Source organism: Oryza brachyantha, chromosome 11 (genome assembly GCF_000231095.2).
Source record: "Oryza brachyantha chromosome 11, ObraRS2, whole genome shotgun sequence".
Taxonomy (NCBI): Eukaryota; Viridiplantae; Streptophyta; class Magnoliopsida; order Poales; family Poaceae; genus Oryza; species Oryza brachyantha.
In genome coordinates this window covers 14,399,021-14,418,680 of record NC_023173.2, presented here as the reverse complement: position 1 = coordinate 14,418,680, position 19,660 = coordinate 14,399,021, and the positions used below count along the sequence as shown (strand labels likewise).

The 19,660-nt window shown below is 40.1% G+C and overlaps 2 protein-coding genes and 1 pseudogene across 3 annotated transcripts; all 3 read right to left on the bottom strand.

Moving 5' to 3' along the window:
- Nucleotides 1-4,952: 4,952 nt before the first annotated feature.
- On the bottom strand, nt 4,953-7,638 carry LOC102706427 (annotated as a pseudogene).
- Nucleotides 7,639-8,193: 555 nt separating this feature from the next.
- On the bottom strand, nt 8,194-14,558 carry LOC102713952 (disease resistance protein RGA5-like). Of its 2 annotated transcripts, none has more exons than XR_001551443.2 (5): nt 14,255-14,558; nt 12,382-13,326; nt 9,975-11,934; nt 9,678-9,834; nt 8,194-8,320 (listed from the first exon to the last, which is right to left on the bottom strand). XR_001551443.2 is itself a non-coding variant. In XM_006662948.3 (5 exons), the coding sequence occupies exons 2-5, from the start codon at nt 13,194-13,196 to the stop codon at nt 8,309-8,311; spliced, it is 2,862 nt and encodes a 953-aa protein (XP_006663011.1). In that variant the 5' UTR covers nt 13,197-13,326; nt 14,255-14,558; the 3' UTR covers nt 8,194-8,308. The 2 variants fall into 2 exon arrangements, 1 of the variants encoding a protein (XP_006663011.1); XM_006662948.3 differs by having other exon boundaries at nt 9,760-9,834.
- A 394-nt stretch (nt 14,559-14,952) lies between these two features.
- On the bottom strand, nt 14,953-18,796 carry LOC102713680 (glutathione S-transferase T1). Its single transcript, XM_006662947.3, has 7 exons — nt 18,622-18,796; nt 18,460-18,533; nt 18,284-18,344; nt 17,576-17,629; nt 16,174-16,253; nt 15,702-15,907; nt 14,953-15,508 (listed from the first exon to the last, which is right to left on the bottom strand). The coding sequence occupies exons 1-7, from the start codon at nt 18,696-18,698 to the stop codon at nt 15,314-15,316; spliced, it is 747 nt and encodes a 248-aa protein (XP_006663010.2). The 5' UTR covers nt 18,699-18,796; the 3' UTR covers nt 14,953-15,313.
- Nucleotides 18,797-19,660: the final 864 nt, after the last annotated feature.

Here is a 19,660-nt window from a genome sequence, read left to right as displayed (position 1 = left end):
ATAATATTTTTAATATAATATAACTATTTTGCGTCAAACTTACTAACACGTCTTACATTTAAACCAACTTTTTTATTGTTTTCTTTGCAATTATATGGTAGAATAATAGATGCTCAAAAACACATCCCTGATCTCAAAAAATATATGTTGAAAACCCATAATATTCGTGAGCACCAGGATTTAAACCACGGTGAGTGGAGTCATGCTTATGCACTACGGCTTAACCATAGCACTACATGTGCTTCCTGTATTTTTACTGTTTATTATATTGCTTAAAATAATGGTACAAATTTATCCAGTTTCTATTCAAGAACAAATGAAATAATCTATCACTATATGAGGGTGGCACCTGAGAAGCATCCACCAGCTGGGGCAATCAGACATAGTATATTTTCGGTATACATTTGATTGTTCGTCTTATACAATTTTTTATGCAAATATATTAAACAATGTTTCCTTTCTTAAAGGTAGAAAGTAAAATTATGAATAATAAACCAATAAATTAATAACTTTGAACTAGAATAACACACCCATATCATATTTTTAAAATGGAATATCAAATCATTAATGGAAATGATTTGATAACTTTATGACCTAGTGGAAGCCAAGAAAAAGATAACTTTGTGGTACAGTGTAGTAGTCTCGAAAAATCCCATGTACAAACACTACGTGCTGTAAATTCTCCGGAAAAAAATTGAAAGGATCTAAAAACTTCTAGGCTACCCCCTCCTTCCATGCTAGTTTCAATCAGTTGTGTTTCAGGGACCCTTCGATAATTGCGGGTACGAAAATACATGAATGAAAAATATGCAGGAATTAAAGTAAAATGATTATCTGATCCTATGGGAATCAAACACACGACGGGGAGGATATGAGCCCTTTGATAGGAAAGCAAATGGAAGTGCATTTAGTATCTTTTTTTTTATTCATTTTTTCCTTCTTTCATTCCTCAACACTTTGGAACATATCGTTCAACTTTTACATTAGATCAATAGATACTTTTACATTAGATCAATAGATTGGATCGATGATCGATGGGTCCGCATCTCACGTCCCAAATTAGGGACCGACTCTGGTGCATTTTACTGCTAGTAGAATTTAATATACACCGTTGATCTATTTTTATCGGACGGCTGTGATTAAATATACTACCAACAATATTAGGTGTAGTAGAAATTTAAGGGGGTAATATCGTCCTTTTTATTATGATTTTTATTGTCAAAAAACAAAATTACCAAATAATACTAATCAATTAATTAACAAAGTATAAAAATACCCATTTAAACCAACGGATGAAATTAGTTCTACCGGTAGTATAATACTACCCGTAAAATACACCGAAGAGGGACCCAAAATTATCGTCCATAAGAAGTATACCCCTTTCATACTATATATTTTGGCAAGTAACATCCCTAGTCCCTCGACCTGACCGAACCAGGTTCTCCATGGCCTTGGATTGAATTGAAGTTGCATTGCCCAGCAAGGTAGCAACCCTAAATATGCTAGTAGATTTTGTAGGCCAAAGGCAGCTTAGTTATCTTTTCCAAACAGAGCGACAGGTACAGCTGTAACTTTTAAGTGAGGTGAAGAGTGAAGACTGAGTTGAGAAATGCGATCAGATGCAGCTGGTAAATCTGTTCAGGCACCACGACTAGTAGGCTGCTCTATAGGGCCCATTTTTCATAAATAGATTGGTGCACTACACCTCATGTTTGCGTAGAATCCTTGAAAACGCTTCACCGGCCTCTTGACCAGCAGCCCCTAGCTATACGTTGTTCCGTCAACTTCATCTTTAGCTAAAATCTCCTCATCATCGACATCATTTTTGTCTTTCTTCATCAGCCCGTATAATTGAAATTGGAAGAGGGATATGAATTGAGGAATGTAAAACAACATGAGAAATGAGAAAGTGCGCTGATTTCAAAGAGGACTCAGAACATGTACATAGGTACTGAAGTAACAGCTAATTGTTAACGCCAGATTTTGGCAAATCGTCGTTATGGATTGAAACACGACTAAAGACCGAATCGGACAGGAAAGGACGAATCGGCTGGAGATAGGAGATTGGACGCGGCATGGGTGTAGCCGATGGAGTCCGAATCGGACAGGGATTGGAGTCTGATTGGGGCCAAAGCTTGGAGACAGATTCAGTATTAGTTGCGAGTCCGTGTCGAATAATTAGGCTTTAGCTTAGAGTTTGTGTAGGATTTTTATATTTAATTAGAGTCCGAACACTACAAGTTGGTTAGTATGGATTCTTATCCGGATAGGTTAGTTAACACCTGGGGTTATAAATATGTGTACCCGGGTCCTTGTAAATTATCTCCAGATCAATCTAATTTGGCGCATCGTCTCAAAATCTTTGACTAGCTTGAGCTCTCGGCGTGGGGTTTGTCAGCTTCGCAATGTAAGTTCTTGTTTATCAAAACCCATCGATCAACTAGAACAAGAATGTCTCGGTTATGTCCGATCTCCTGTCTGGTTGATCGGTGGACTGAGTTCTATTATTGCTTTGATATGTTAGCTTGAAGTAGTAATAGTTCTTGATCAAATCCTCGCGAGTTCCTCCATCTGATTCGTTCATGTATTTCTGGGTTGCCTGATTCTGTCTCGGTTCGATCCTATCAATCTGGTTGGCCAGGCTCACGTTGCCGGATTAGATTGGGGGCTCGTGTGGGTTTATCGCTGGAGTTCTAGCCAGTATTATCTCAAGTAGTCTATTGATAGATTCATTAAGCTCACCGATCTTCATATTTCAATGATTATATCGTGCTAGATTGCATACCGTCTCAGTTAGGTCTGATCTATGTTTATTTGGTGCGATCTGCTTATAAAGATCTATCCGATTGGCTGGGTTTAATGAATTGGTTGGTAGATCACGCTGGTTGGCTATCCTGTTACTCACATGCTGCAATAACTATTCGATTTCACATATGGTTATATCTAGGTCTGTATTGTCTCGATTGGGTTCGATCTTCTAGATCTAATATCGGCATATGTGTAGTTAATTATTATTGTTTTATACTAGTAATTGGTATAGCATTCTGGTTTATGTTAAATTCCATACTTAGTCTCCTATCGGCTGTCGATTTTACATGTGATAAGCGCTAAACTGGTTCGATCGGCTGGTTAATCTTAAGACTGTCTCAGTTGAGTCCGATCTTTTAAGATTAAATGGTTGGTTAGTCTATTTAGTGTTTGTCCTGCTTCTGACTCAGCCGATTAAGCACATTTATACCCACCATCATGAAATTCCTGCAAAGCCGACTGTCAAGTTCATCCGCTAGGGTCCTGGGACGGTGTTGTTGACGCTGAAAATAACACGTAGGCCTGGGAATCAATCTTAGACCATTCCAGTGCAGGACCTAATTCTTAGAAATACCGAGCGTGCCAGTTAGTTTGATCCTGTAACTGACAAGATATAACATGAAAAACACTTAACCCCGGAATCGCTATCGGCTAGATAGCCGATACCGTTCTAGGACCCTAGCCGATAGACTAGACGATTGGCTTTGCTGGAATTTCACGATAATAGTTATAAATACGCCCAATCGGCTAAGTCAGAAGCAGGATAAATAACAGATAAGCCGACCGACAAGTTAATCTTAAAAGATCGGACCTAACCGAGACAGTCTTAAGATTAACCGGCCGATCGGACCGCTCTGCTATTTATCATCCGCTAAATTGTTAGCCGATGTAAGGCTAAGCATGGAATTTGTACAATAACTGGAACGCTATACCAACTATTCACATAAAACAATAACACCCAGCGGCACGCGTGCCCAATCCAGACCTAGAAGATCGAACTTAATCGAGACAGTACAGATCTAAACATGACTACGCATAACATCAGATGAATATTATAGCATACGAATAATGAGATAATGAAACGACGTACTCCATCAACTAATTCATTAATCTCGGCCGATCGGACAAATTTCTATGGGCAGATCGCACCAGACATACATAGATCAAACCTAACCAAGACAATATGCAGTCTAACACGATATAACCACAAGAATATGAAGATCAACGGGACCAACAAATCAATCAGTGGATTACTTAAGATAATGCTGGCTAAAACTCCAGCGATAAACCCTCGCAAGCCCCTATCGGACTGAACTGGGACGGAATCAAGTTGACTAAACACATGCAATAAGATCGAACATAGGAACTTACGAGGAGTTGATCGACAACTACCACTACCTTAAGCTAGAACAGATTAAAATAACAGTAGAACTCAACATGCCGATCAACCAGGCAGAAGATCGATTTTGACCGAGACAGTTCTGTCTAAGTTGATCGACGGTTTTGACGAACCAGAACTTACATTGCGAAGTTGACAACTCCGCACCGAAAGCTCAAGCAAGTCGAAGATTTGAGGCGATGCGCCAAGTTGAATTGATCTAGAGATAATTTACAAGGACCCCGGACACTCCTATTTATAGCCTTGGGAAAATAACTAATCAGATAAGAATCCGCTACCACCTAATCTTACATTATTCAGACTCTAATTAAATAACAGAATCCTAAACAAACTTCAACATAAATCCTAATTAATTTACCCGGACTTACGGTTAAACCCTGAATCTATCTCCAGGTTTTGGGCCCAATCGAACTCTCATTCTTGTCCGATTCGAACTCTATCGGTCGCAACTTCCCCGCACCCAGCTTCCTATCTCCAGCCGATTCGAGCTTTCCCATCCAATTCGATTTCTAACCGTGTCTCAATCAATAACGCACATTTGCCAAAATCTGGTGTTAACAGGTATCGGCTATCCGGCCGATAGCGGCTTCGGGGTTAACTGTTTTCTATGTTATGCCTTGTCAGTTACATGATCAAACTGACTGGCACGTCCAATATTTCTAGAATTAGGTCCTGCACTAGAGTGGTCTAAGATTGATTCTCAGGCCTACGTGTGTGACCGTTGATTGTTATTTTCAGTGTCAACACTAATCAATCAATTAATCATGGTTACCAAAAGGTAACCGATTGTACCTCCTGTAATCGATACATATGAATGATGGGACGGTTGGGGTGGGCATCAACTCCTCGCGTCAACACAACCTCCACTCCCTTGACACGCCTAACCGTGGCACCCTCCCACATGACCTAAATATCGACGATATCAAGCAGAGGAAGGTTCCCCAAGCCAACATCATTTATAGTTGCAGCGCCTTCACCGAGCACGCCCACCTGAAAATAGAGCCACGCGAGCACTGGCATTGCTCCATGCAAAAACGTAAGCTCCATGTTGGTGTAGAAGCATCCGAGGCTTCGAAACAGCCCACCGCTTGCAGGGACTATCCACGAAAATCTCCTTTCGACATACATGCCAAGGAAGCGCAGCATTGGCATCCTCCCCAGGATGTGCAAATCCTGAGGTTCCACAGCCACAACTCAAAGGCCTAGCTCGGTAAGGTACGGGACTTGCGTGGAGTTCACCCATGCTGGCAGTCAAGGCAGACGCACGCCATTCTGCCGAAAATCATGAAGCTGTCGCGGGGGCTCCCAGCCTTCCCACAGATGCTCATCACGGTTTGTGCCTCCAAGCTATTGCCCTTCACGTTGAAATGAATGTAAATGTTATAGATTTTGCATAGGCTGTGCAAGGACTCCACCAGCGCATTCATCGAGCCCTCAGATTCTATGTTGAAATGAATGTCGAGCATTGTCAGTTTCTTTAGTCTACACAGATCAACAACGAAGTTTGGGCAATTGTGTTCAGATGATATTCCTAAGGCCAACTCTTGGAGAGATGTCAGGTTCCCAACTCCGGAAAGAACTCTCATGTCTGCATCTACACATAGGCGCATCAGCTTGCTAAGCTTGCCCAGGGTCATAGGCAATGCCTCCAAGCCAGTGACCGTTACGTCCAATGTTTGCAGGTGTATGAGATCTCCTATTTCACTTGGGAGCTCAGCAACACGCGTCTATCTCAGTCGTAGGTACCTTAGTTGTAGTAGCTTCCCAAGATGCTTGAGTTGGCAGATTCCATTGACAACGCACTTTTCCAATGCTAGCACACGCAGGACCTGGAAGCTCACAAGTGGGGGAATCATTCTATTAGGGCACCCAATGGCATTGAATGATCTCAGCTGCTCCATGCCTATGCCCAAGTTATTATATTGGTTCCAACTCTTATGCAATGCTAGCCTGTGGACTGTTTCGCTCCGCAAATAAGAGTCATCATGTGTTCTGTCAAATATTTCAACAAAGTTTTCTTGTTTTGCCAAGATGCGGATGAGATCTAGGACCATGTCATGGATATGACATCCATTCACTTTGCTGCCAAAATATTTCTCTACTGTTTGTTCGATCATGCTTTTATTGATAAGCTCAATGGAGTACCTCTCTCCAACCTCAAATAGCCCCTTCCCTTCTTCCACATGGAAAAAGCCTTCAGCTATCCACTTCCATATCAAACTACATTTCTCAATCCAATGATCTTCTCGATATATGCTTAGGTACAGCATGCAAGTCCTCAGGTACGAAGGCAGATCTTAGTAACTAAAAGATAATATTTTCCTAGTGTTACGAACTACTTCATTTTGATCAATGGGCCCAAAACAAATAGAGTCATCCGTAGGCCGAAAGCCAATAGAGTTATAAACTATAGACCAGTCCTCAAGTGGTTTATCAACAAACAAACTAGTTATTGTAATTATAGAAAATGGTACACCACCACATTTCTTTAAGACGTTCTTGGTTGCCTCAACAGCCGATGGATTATAAGTTGGACCTTCGGAGTCAACACCAAATATTCTCTTGTAGAATAGCCTTTTGGAGTTATCATTAGAAAGTGGCTCCATGTTGTAAACATCACCAACTTCTTTGGCAACTTGAGAAATACGAGTTGTTGTAATTACTTTACTTCCAAATTACTATCTACCAAAGCACATTTGATCATTTTCCATGTTGATGTCTCCCATACATCATCGATAACAATCAAATACCTATCAACATGAGAATAGGAGTAGGATCAGTAAAATAATCTAGAGCACGGATTAGAAACAAATATTTAATATATCATTGCTTTTTTTATCATATGTTTATAAAATATATTGTGTAGTGTACGTGTGTGCATATCTATATTTCAACTATATTATTGTGGAATTTGACTTACCTTTTTTCTATGGAACATTTGACTTCGCTTGGGATTCATAATTTATGGATAAAGACATGTCAAATCAAATATTGATTGAAACCTGGTGAGTGGAGAGAAGTACATCCCACCAATACATATCTAGATAACTTATAACAATGTACAGCAATATAGCAACCAGCAGCAAACAAAATAAAGTAATTGTGTCTTTGGTGCAAACAAAACACTCATCATTATACACATATAATATACAACAATGGATTCGGTGGGTGCTGCATACATACCTCTTCTTGTCAAGACATTCTCGAAGCTCATTAATAAGATGTCTTTCACTTAGTGCTGGTGCATCAAATGACATGTACTTATGCTTATTAAATTCAATCAAGATGTCCTTCAAAATTTTCGTGATGCTAGGTTTTTGGCCCACCAGAACAAAACCAGCGTAATCAAATTGCACTTTAAGCACATCAAACACCGCTTTGGCAAGAGTTGTCTTGCCCAATCCTCCAAATCGAACAACAGATATCATCTTGAGCTACTTAGATGCCTCATCTCCCATGGACAATCTATTGATTAGATCATTGTGTGGCTTGTCGATGCCAACAAGATTGGTGACCCTTTCATACAGTTCCAATATGTGAGGGTCGATAGCCATTGGAGGCTTAGCAGCAGCAACATCAGTCATATACCTATCGTGTTGTTCCATCACCTCCTTGACGTATTTGATGTCATTGCCGATTTTACGGTGGGTCATTACCTGAGACAACTTGTGGTACTTGTTGATTAACCTTGTCAAGTTGTATTTCTTGATTGGCTCAACTGCATCGGCTTGCAGCATGAAGTTGTCAATGATATCCTCGATGCTATAGGACAGCTCCCTAACATCCCTAGCCCAGATCCATACTTGCTCGTCAAGCTGGTCTAACGAAATGTCAGATACCTTCTTAAAGGCAGGTTGCATACTCTCGAGTTCGACCTTGAGAAACCTTTTGCCCTCCTTCACACTCTTCTGCAGTTCATACTCCTTGAGCAGCTCACCCAGCTTGGGGAGGACCGTGCCGATCGCCTCTATGGCAAACTCCATTTCAGATGGTTCACTCTCTCTGTCTATATATGCTTTTGATGGTGATGAGGCATCAGCCTACTACCAGCCAAGTAGTTTGGAAATCTCACTTTGCAGTAATCACCTCTTCATTTTAGCTTCACTTCAAGTTCTGGTAAGATGAAAAGAATTGAAAAAAAATGAAAATATGTCAGCTAGCTAGCACACCAAATCAGGTATAGCACTAGCTAAAACTAAGTCAATATCTGCAGATAACAATAATGCTTCAGGTATCAAATGAAATGCAGCAAGCTCTCATAATCACAATAAATTATATGCTGCATATTTCCTTCAAAAGAAAAGTCTATGCAACAGACACGAAAAGTAAAATGTATGCATAATTGTGCCATCTTGTGTACTATTCTCTTCGTTCCATATTATAAGGTAAACCAAATTGATTCGTATTTTTAACAATGGAATTTTTATGAGAAAGAGACAGAAAGAGAGAGTACATTGGCTAATGGTCGAAGTGTACTAGAGGTAGTATATAGGCGATGTATTTTATATGTAATCTCTAAATTAATGAGTTGCTTAGAGCATCCCCAACAGCTCATCCATTCCATCCTTCATCCTAGAAATAGAGGATAAAGAGTAAAAGTTAAGTTCTAGCAGAACATCTATCTCATCATCTATTTTTGGATGTCATCCATATTAGGAGAGAGAACCTCTGTATTTAGATGTTCTCTCTCCAATCCTCCAAATAGATATAGAGGATGTCATATATAGATAATCTGCTGGAGTACAAAGGGATATGAAGGATAAAAGTGTTTTAGATGATCATCCAAATGAAGATATAGATGACCAAATTTAGATGAGCTGTTGGGGATGGACAAAATTAGATGTGACATACACCTCTATTATGAAACTTGTTCTACTTCGTTAACATATAAAAATCTATAAAATCATTTATTGCATTCTAGTCATGAGAGAAACAATATTTTCCACTTAAATGTAGAAAGTAAAATAATGAATAATAAAAATCTATTGAGGGTTGTGTTTTTTGATGGATGAGATGAAAGATTATCTGATTCTACATTGGGATTAACTACTAAAAAGTTAAAGTCTAGTTTAGAAATACGAGATGATGAACTTTTATATAAAAGCTTTTTGCAAAACACGCACCAATTAGTAGTTCTAGAAAAGTACACGCAAAAGTAAATGGAAAAGTTGTGGAAAAGAACCAGTCAGCATGACACCATAGCGATGTCGCACCTAATCCTTTTTTTTGTTAGAGCCCCTAATCTGTCTAGCTTTATGGTTCAATTGTTGGACCTAGTGGAGCCTAGAAAAAGAGAACTTTATGGTACAATATACTGCTCTAGAAAAAATGGGACTACCTCATTCCATGTCCATGGTCAAGGATAAAGTATACGTGAGATAGAGATAGTACTATATATTTGATTTGATGCAAACAAAAAAAGAACAAAAAACAAATAGGTATTGAAGTAGGTTTAAGATTGGTGCACTACACCCCCATGATGTTTGCATAGAATCCTAGGCAAGTGCTTCGCATATTGACTAGCATCTGACTTCTTCTCATCATCACCGTACATTGTTTGTGTCAACTTCATCTATAGCTGAAATCTCCCCATCATCAACATCATCATTGCCTTTCTTCATCAACCACTGAAATTGATATTGAAAGGCGGATATGAATAAGAGAAAAAAAGGCATGCATCAAAGATGAATCAGAACACATATATAGGCATTGAAGTAATAACTAATCAACCAATTAATCCTCATTAAGGAAAGTTAACCGATCGTGCCTCCTGAAATCGGCGCATACGAAGGGTAGGACGGTTCGGGTGGGCATCGACTGCTTGCCTCAATGCAACTTCTGCTTCCTCAACTTGCCTAGCCGTGGCACCCTTGCACATGACCCAAATATCAACAGTGTCAAGCAGAGGGAGGCTCCCCAAGCCAACATCATTTGCAGTTGCAGCAGCTTCGTCGAGCACGCCCACATAAAAATGAAGCAATTTGAGCACTGGCATTGCTCCCTGCGAAAAGATAAGCTCCATGTTCACGGAGCAGCATCTCAGGTTCGGAAATAGTCCGCCACCTGCAGGGACTGTCCACAAAAATCTTGTCCCGACATCCATGAAGAGGAAACGCAGCATCGGCATCCTCCCTAGGACGTCCAGGTCCCGAGGCTCCACGGCCACAACCTCAAGGAAAAGATCGGTAAGGCGAGGGATGTGTGTGGAGTTCACCCATGCCGGGAGTCGAGGAAGACGCACACCACTCAGATGGAAAGCATGGAGCTGTCGCGGGGCCTCCCAGCGCTCCCAGATGCTCATCACAGGTTTTGCCTCTTGGCTATCTATGTTTAGACGAATATATAGGTTCTGGATTTTGCGTAGGCTGTGCAGAGACTCCACTAGTGCATTTATTAGTGAGCTCTCCTGTTCTGTCTTGAATGAAACATTGAGCGTCCTCAGGTTCGTCAGTCTGCACAGATCCACACAATAGTTTGGGCAGGTGTCTTTAGATAATTCTCTTAGGAACAGCTCTTGGAGAGATGTCAGGCTCCCAACCCCAGAAAGAACTTTGGTATCCTCATCTACACGTAGGCACATCAGCTTTCTAAGCTTGCTCAAGGTCAGGGGCAATGCCTCCAAGCCGGTGTCCATTACATCCAATGTTTGTAGGTGCAGGAGATCTCCTAATTCACTTGGGAGCTCAGAAACACGCATCTTTCTTAGCCCTAGGTACCTCAATTGAAGCAGCTTCCCAAGATGCTTGAGTTGGTAGGCTCCATTGGCAACATAATTTTCCAATGCAAGCACACGTAGGACTTGGAAGCTCACAAGCGGGGGAATCATGCTAGTAGGGCACTCGATGGCATTGAATGATCTTAGTTGCTCCATGCCTATGCCGAAGTTATTATATTGGTTCCAACTCTTATGCAATGCTAACCTGCGGATTGTTTTGCTCAGCAAATAAGATTTGTGCCTCTCATGCATTCTATCGAATACTTCGACAAAGTTTTCTTGTTTTGCCAAGATGCGGATGAGGTCTAGCACCATGTCATGGATATGACATCCATTCACTTTGCTACCAGCATATTTCTGTTCTGTTGGTTGGATCATGTTTTTATTAGCAAGCTCAATGAAGTACCTCTCCCCAACCTCGAATAACCCCTTCCCTTCTTCCTCATGGACAAAGCCTTCAGCTATCCACTTCCATATCACACTATCTTTCTCAATCCAATAATCTTCTGGATATATGCTTAGGTGCAGCATACAAGTCTTGAGGTATGAAGGAAGATCATAGTAACTAAAAGATAATATCTTCCTTGTGTTACGAACTAATTCATTTTGATCTTCAGGCCCAAAACCAACAAAGTCATTTGTAGGCCCAAAGCCAATAGAGTTGTAAACTACATACCAGTCCTCAGGTGGTCTATCAACCAACAAACTAGCTATTGTAATTATTGACAATGGTACACCACCACATTTCTTCAAGATCTTCTTGGTTGCCTCAATAGCCGACTGATTGTAAGTTGGACCTTCAAAGTCAACACCAAGTATTCTCTTATAGAATAACCTTTTGGAGTTATCGTATGAAAGTGGCTCCATGTCGTAAACATCACCAACTTCTTTAGCAACTTGAGAAATACGAGTTGTTGTAATTACTTTACTTCCACAATCACTATCCACCAAAGCACAATTGATCATTTTCCATGTTGATGTCTCCCATATATCATCAATAACAATCAAATACCTATCCACATTAGAATAGAATTAGTAGGATTAGTAAAACAATCTAGAATATATTTGTAAAAACAATCTATAGCGTGGATTAGAAACAAATGTTTATTATGTCATTGTTTTTTAGTCGTACGCTTATAAAAAAATGTGTAGTGTACTGGTGCATGCCCATATTTTAACTATATTCTTATGGAATTTGATTTACCTTTTCTCTATGGAACATTTGACTTAGCTTTGGATTCATAATTTATGCATACAGACATGTCAAATCAAATTGTGATTGAACCCTGGTGAGTGGAGAGACGTACATACCACCATTACATATATAGATTACTTATAACAATATATAGCAACCAGCAGCAAACAACATAAAGTAATTGTTGTATTGTACAAATAAAACACTCTATCACTATACACATATAAGATGCAACAATGAATTTGGTCGGTGTTGCATACATACCTCTTGTTGTCAAGACATTCTCGGAGCTCATTAATCAGATCTCTTTCACTTAGTGCTGCTACATCAAATGACATGTACTTGTGCTTATTAAATTCAATCAGGATGTCCTTCAGAACTTTCCTGATGCTAGGTTTTTGGCCCACTGGAACAAAACCGGCATAATCAAATTGCACTTTAAGCACATCAAACACCGCTTTGGCAAGAGTTGTCTTGCCCAATCCTCCAAATCCAACAACAGATATCATCTTGAGCTTATTGGATGCCTCATCTCCCGTGGACAATCTATTGATTAGATCATCGCGTGGCTTGTCAATGCCAACAAGATTGGTGACCCTTTCATACAGTCCCAATATGCGAGGGTCGACAGCCATTGGAGGCTTAGCGGCAATAACATCAATCATATACCTATCGTGTCGTTCCATCACCTCATTGACTTTGCTCTTAACATATTTGATGTCATTGCCGATTTTACGGTGGGTCATTACCTGAGACAACTTGTGGCACTTGTTGATTAACCATGTCAAGTTGTATTTCTTGGTTGGCTCAACTGCATCAGCTTGCAGCATGAAATTGTCAATAATATCCTCGATGCTGTAGGATAGCTCCCTAACATCCCTAGCCCAGATCCATACTTGCTCGTCAAGTTGGTATAATGGAATGTCAGATACCTTCTTAAGGGCAGGTTGCATACTCTCGAGTTCGGCCTTGAGAAACCTGATGCCCTCCTTAACGCTCTTCTGCAGTTCATACTCCTCCTTGAGCAGCTCACCCAGCTTGGGGAGCACTGTTCTGATCGCCCCTGTGGCGAACTCCATTTTAGATTATTCACTCTCTCCCTCTATATATGCTTCTGATGATGATGAGGCATCAGGTTACAACCAGCCAAGTAGTTTGGAAATCTCAATTTGCTGTGATCACCTCTTCATTATAGCTTCACTTCAAATTCTGGTAACATGAAAAGAATTGAAAAAATGAAAATATGTCAGCTAGCTAGCGCACTAAATCAGGTATACACACTAGCTAAAACTGAATCAATATCTGCAAATAACAATAATGCTTTAGGCATCAAATGAAATGCAGCAAGCTCTCATGATCACAATAAAGTATATGCTGCATATTTCCTTCCAAAAAAAAGTCTATGCAACAGACACGAAAAATAAGATGTATGCATAGTTGTGCCATCTTGTGAACTAAGAAAATTGCCTTCTCTACATCGTCACCTTGCTCAAATCGAATTATAGTTTGTAGCCCAAGCAAGAAGCACAAGAAACTGAACTATGTGCATTCTGCAAGCATTGGATTTTGTAACAATCTTCTGTAGAGATCGGCTGGATAATTTCTACGCTAATTATGATTGTGATCTAGATAGATGAAGATATACAGGCCGGACTCTATACGTTGTAGACGCCATGGTATCGGCTATTGATACCCATATAAATACATGTGCGACACTGGAGGAAGGTGACCGCTTCGGGCACATCTGATCTAATACTTTACAAGTTTCACCCAAGAAAGCCCAGATTTATGCCTTTTTGCTACAGATCTGTTTCAAATGTTTTTGCCGGTGCCTAACACCACAGAACAGGAAAAAAAATGTTCACCTACAAATAAGTTCTGTAGACTGTGATAGCGGAACAGACTCAACGCAATGACTAGATTGATATTGGTGCGGAGTACATATAGGCACAAGTCCTATCCGAGTGAGATACAGAGATACGAGATACGGATAGGATCGGCATAAGGAAATTAATTACAATCAGACACGAGATACACGAGATATATTAGAGATATATTCTGACAGACTGGTTGGAGTGGTCTCCATGAACTGAATTAAGCAAAAACCTTTCCTTGCAAAGAGAGATCCAACCTTTACCTTGAATAGGTAGCGTGGCGCAAGCTAGAGGGGGATGGAAGCGACTCCATGGCGGCGAGAGCTTGCTGCTTAGGTGTGGAAGGAAAGGATTGGGCTTTGCAGTGAGAGACGTGAAGGAGATGCAATTGCAAAGCCTCTCTTCCAAAGAGGCTGCAGGGATGTGTTGCGTGTTTACCAACAGTCAGCATGACCATGACGTTGTACCTATCCATCAGCTCCATTTCCTTTTCTTTTCTTTTCTTTTATTTTTCTTTTCATTTTCAAAATCTCAAGTAGTGGGTCTCGGTGTTTTCTTCTTGGAGCAGTTACAATTTTGCTATCAGTTTGAATTGTTATTGACAATACAAAATTATCACCAGAACTGGCATCCCTGCAATATATAAAAAAAACAAGTGGCAAATTCAAAAAACACTTTCTTCTTTGGCTTGACCATATGCTCATGATATTCGTTCAAAAGGAAATCAGAGAATGGTACTTTTACTTGACCATAAGCTCGAAGGGTATTAGGCCCTCATCTTTTATGCTATATTTATATTTATGCTTTTAAGTCAAATTTTGGATTTTGAAACTTAAATTTGGAATCGATTTTGGCTACGACAAAAAAGAAGAGCAGAGTCGAGCAAAGCGGGTTTTGATATATGTCCTGTGTCTCATGGCACAAAAAAGAAGACACACACTGAATCTGCTCGAAAATCAGAAAACGTATATGCAATCCCTCTTCTTGAGTAAAATCTTCAAACGCCACTGTTTTTTTAATCTAAAAAAAAATATGTAACGTTACATGTTGGAACAGTCAGGTGCATTGCCCAAAATTTACAACAGATATATAATAGTTTATACATGGAACTGTTTATCTTAACAGAAATGTGGAAATAGATCAAAACAGTTTCTTCGTTCCCTGCAGAGGGTGGGAGTGGTCTTAGAGTAATTGCATCATCTTTGATGTAATTTTTTAAAATCAACAAAGCTTCCTTTATCAAAAACAGTATACCATTTTTCCTTGCATAATTACTTTCCTGCTGTTCAGCGTGGGCACTGCTGCTATATATGATAGTAGCCTCAGAGTTTTGATGCTGCCTTCAAATCAATGCTTGGCCCAGATCTCAGCTTTGCAGCCGTATGTTCCTTCGCCTTCAAAATTAGCTCATGGACTTCCTCAAAGTGAGGGCTTGTGGCTTTCTTTACATTCTGAATCCAACTGCGGATTTTCTCATGAGGTCCAAGAATTCTGTCGCGTTCAGTATCACCGAGCACCTGCATATTAGTTTCAGAATCATTTTTCGTTTTTGAGAAACTAATCATAATGTACCGTTTTTATGTTCCTCATGTCAAAAATGATGTGATTGTAGCTTGCTTGCATGCTTTAGAGGCACATTGTTAGAGGTGACACTCATGGGCAATAAAATTGAAATAGTGTGTATAGATTGACATGGCAATATACACATACCTCCAATTGCATTATCTCACAAACAAGGCTAAGATCTGCAATTGATAGCTGAGGGTTTCCCATTAAGAACTTCGCATCACCTTTGAGCCACATAGATTCAATCAATCTCAGGGACCGGAACAATAATTTCTCTGCTTCTTTTGCAGCCTCAGGGCTTGACGGAAGTCCAAGAGAAGGAGCCAACACAGTGTTCAGTACGTATGTTGCTGCATAAAACGAATTAAAGGATGTAAAAAGGCTTTGGTATTGAAAAATAATTTTACCTAATTAGTTATTTAGGTTGCCAGAAACTGCAAATGCTTCCTATGTGTAAGGTATGCTTTAAATGCATTAATGGAAGGATAGGTCATTTTAAATGTGAGTGCGAAGCTACAAAAGAAACATGGAATTTTGGGTAATGTAATTCCACATGATGAACAAAAAAGGCTAACACTACCTATGCTTTTTACATTATACTAGTTTCACTTCTCACCTGCACCACGACGCAAATTTGTGTGATGCCAATCCAAAACGGCCTCAATTTTGGCTCTGGTAAACAGGTCTGCAGGATACCTATACGAGTCAAGATAAAATAAAACAGTGACTTAAACTTTGAACAAAGTAACCCATCATCAAACAAACAGCTGATAAACTCCAGTCCTATGGCAGACTCGTGGCTATAATGTGCTATACCCGGTGCAAGAATCATCGTGCTAATACTCAGTAGCATGTTCATGCGTTATAATAAAGAAAACCTGCTTGACAATTTGTCATCTGAAAACTGGTTGAAACAAGCTGAATTTTTTGGACTAAATGGTAAATCTACACTGCAATGTATTAACTCAGAAATACTCCCTCCAGTCATTTTTATTTGACACCAATATAAGTAAACTTAACTCTCGCAGCATTATAAAGATGAACAAAGGGAGTAACTCAAGAAGAATCCTAGCTTGAGGGCTATGGCTGGGAAAAACAATTTCAGAACCCAGCATATCAGAAATAACTGAAACAAATTAGATTCCATGAGCTGTCATCGACAATCGATAGGAAAACCTGTAAGTAACAGAAGCAAGCAAAATCTTTGGATACCCATTAGCTCGAAGCCAGTTGAAGCAAATCAAATCTTGGGCTATACAGCGGTGGGACATCACCATTTTGAACTAAAAAGGCTTGACTGAACATAATGCAATATATTCTATATATATCACTACTTAAAAGCACTGCCGTCTGTCCTCCCTCGCAAGCACCGTGCCCCCTCCCCGAGAAAACCAGAAAAAAAAAACAAATGCTACTTTCTAATCAAGATCACAATGCCAGCTCATGGGTCCATAAATCAATAGAATATTATAACCCAATATCCCATTGCAAAGCACGGGCACCTACTAGTAAAAAGAAGGGATAGAGTAATTGCAATCCAAGTTTCTAGGTCTAGCCTAAAAATACAGCGAGTGAAGGTTCCAATACCAAGGCTATTTATGTTAACTAGCATAGTTCCTGTGCATTGCAACAATTTCAAGTAAACATTCTATAAGATTTAAAGTTAAAAATATAAAAATAATTACCCTCAAATCTAAAGTAGTATGCATGATTGACTATGTAAGATCAACCAATTACATGCATTCAGCAACATAAGATTCCCTGAAGTGATAGAACACCAACTGCATCCTTAGTTTAGAGTAAAGATATTACTCATTTTGACCACTACTTTACGAAAATATGTGGACAAAATGCAACTATGAGACAAACTAAGTGGTGTAATTGGCCCATGGGTACTACTACATAGTTCAAGGGAACCCGTTAGCAGATGAGAGAATAAGTTGCCAGAAAAGCACAACTAAAATGTAAATTCTTGCAACACAAAATACAGGCATCCTGAATGGAGTGGCATTACGCACCAGTGATCTGCAACTCCAGGGAACACTGTTGCAAGATACCTCAGAATGGCATGACTGTCACAAAAGGAGCAAGTTTCATCAGGGCTTCAAAAAAGTTTGTACTACTACAAAATACAATAGCCGACAAAGTTCACAGCCATGAAATGTAACAGATTAAAAATGTAAACAAGATTACTATATTATACATAAATGTGATAAAATACCATACATGGTTTTATTGGAAGTCTAGAACATAAGCATTTTGTTTTCCTTGACATAAAATACCTCCATTATGGTAGTGTCAGAACAGGAATAACTAAGAAGTAACAAAGAATTCAAAGGACAAGAAGCTAAGGTGTCTTCAACAAGAATTGAATTGGTGGGTATCAAGTTTGACAAGTACCAAATGTATGAGTCACAGTATGAGGCTATAATGTATAGCTTTCATACAACAGAAAATAGAATAATGGAGAGTAATGAATTGCAAATTCCATGCCCAGCTGGCAGCTGCTAGCTCTGTCGTTGCTACTAAACTAGTGTACACACAACACAATAGAGTAGCCCATGACCCCATGTAAATGGTATACACCGCTGAAAACTGAATTGGAGACAAAATTTGGTCCTGAACAAAATTTACAAGGCCCGGTGACATGACAGGACAAATTACTGAATCATGCGCTTGACTTATTATGATGGAGGAGTTTCAAGAGGGCACACATATAAACATACCTTTCAAACAATCTGAATCGTCCGTCAACGATTGCTGGCACTTGTCCCATTGGGTTTATCTCTGAAGAGGAAAGAAACAATAATAAAGAACTAAAGCAGGGGGAAAGATTGCAGCTTTCTTGCCAGGAAATTAAAAAAATAAAAAACAAGAAGACGAAGAAAGATCGTGTGAGCACTCTTGAACTCAGGCGACAGGTGCTCGCGCTTGAACAGATCCACCTTGACCTCCTCGAAATCGATCCGGTTTACCCTGCAACACAGCGTCCGTCCAAGAACATCAGGAAAGATTCAGGGAAAAGAGAGCGAGAGAGGCAGAGAGGAGAGGGTTGGCTGCGTGCCTGCAGAAGATGATTATGGCGCGGGTGGGCTGCGACCGGCGGTCGCCGTAGACCTTGAGCAGCGGCTGCATGGCCATGCCGGGCGGGTCGGCGGAGGCTCCGGTGGGTCGTCTGAGGCGTCGTTGCTCCGAGCAGAGAGAACCAAGTAGAGCGGCCAACTGCCCCACAAGAGTCCCAATCCAGCTCGATCCCGCGCAAAGACCATTCTACCCCTAAACTCTACCCTCTCAGATTCCAGAAAAGATTCTTCTTTCCTGACTGTCTCGGTTTTTGTTTGCTGACTTGAGCAGTTGAGCACCAGATGAGGTCTGCCTCCTGTTGGTTTAATCCATATTCCTGCGCCACCTGAGTAAAATAATATAGTTATAAGATTTTTTATAGTCTTTTTTTAGTTTATCCATATAATAATTAGCTATTCATCGTTAATACAAGACCCACACGCCACTCATACATAGTTTTGGTTCTTCTACTCGAGCTGGCTATAAGCTTACAGCGCTTACACACTTTCTCATCTTCTCTCTCCTCCACATAAAAATTTAGCTAGTTTATAGTCTGCTATTATACTTGCTCTTAGTTGGAACAGCACAATCAGCACTAGCAACAGAGCAAGTCAGGATGAGCAACTTAATTCTAATCATCAGGATCACGGTCAGCAGATGGTGGTTTTTCAGCCTACTTTTGATCCACCAACTTTCAGAGTTTCAGAAGAAAACTATTGGCATAATCAGAGAACATAATTCTTGAGGTCCCATCTTCTTAGTAAATTGGCAACTGGAGCTGCTGAACTTGCCATGCCTGCAGCTTTAAAACCGGCCACTGTGTTTTCCTCTTATCAAGTTGTTGAAAAGAAGGCTGTACCCCCTTCTTGCAGGCAGTATTCCAAAGCTTTGCAACATTCAGAATGTAGAGAAATTGATGCCACTGCACAGTTTCTGGCACAGGAGATTACTCCAGACAATGCTGTGGTGTTAGCACAGGAGCCTTTAACCATGCTGCCACCTGAACAAATTTTCTGTCTTCCATGGCATTCTTCCAAATG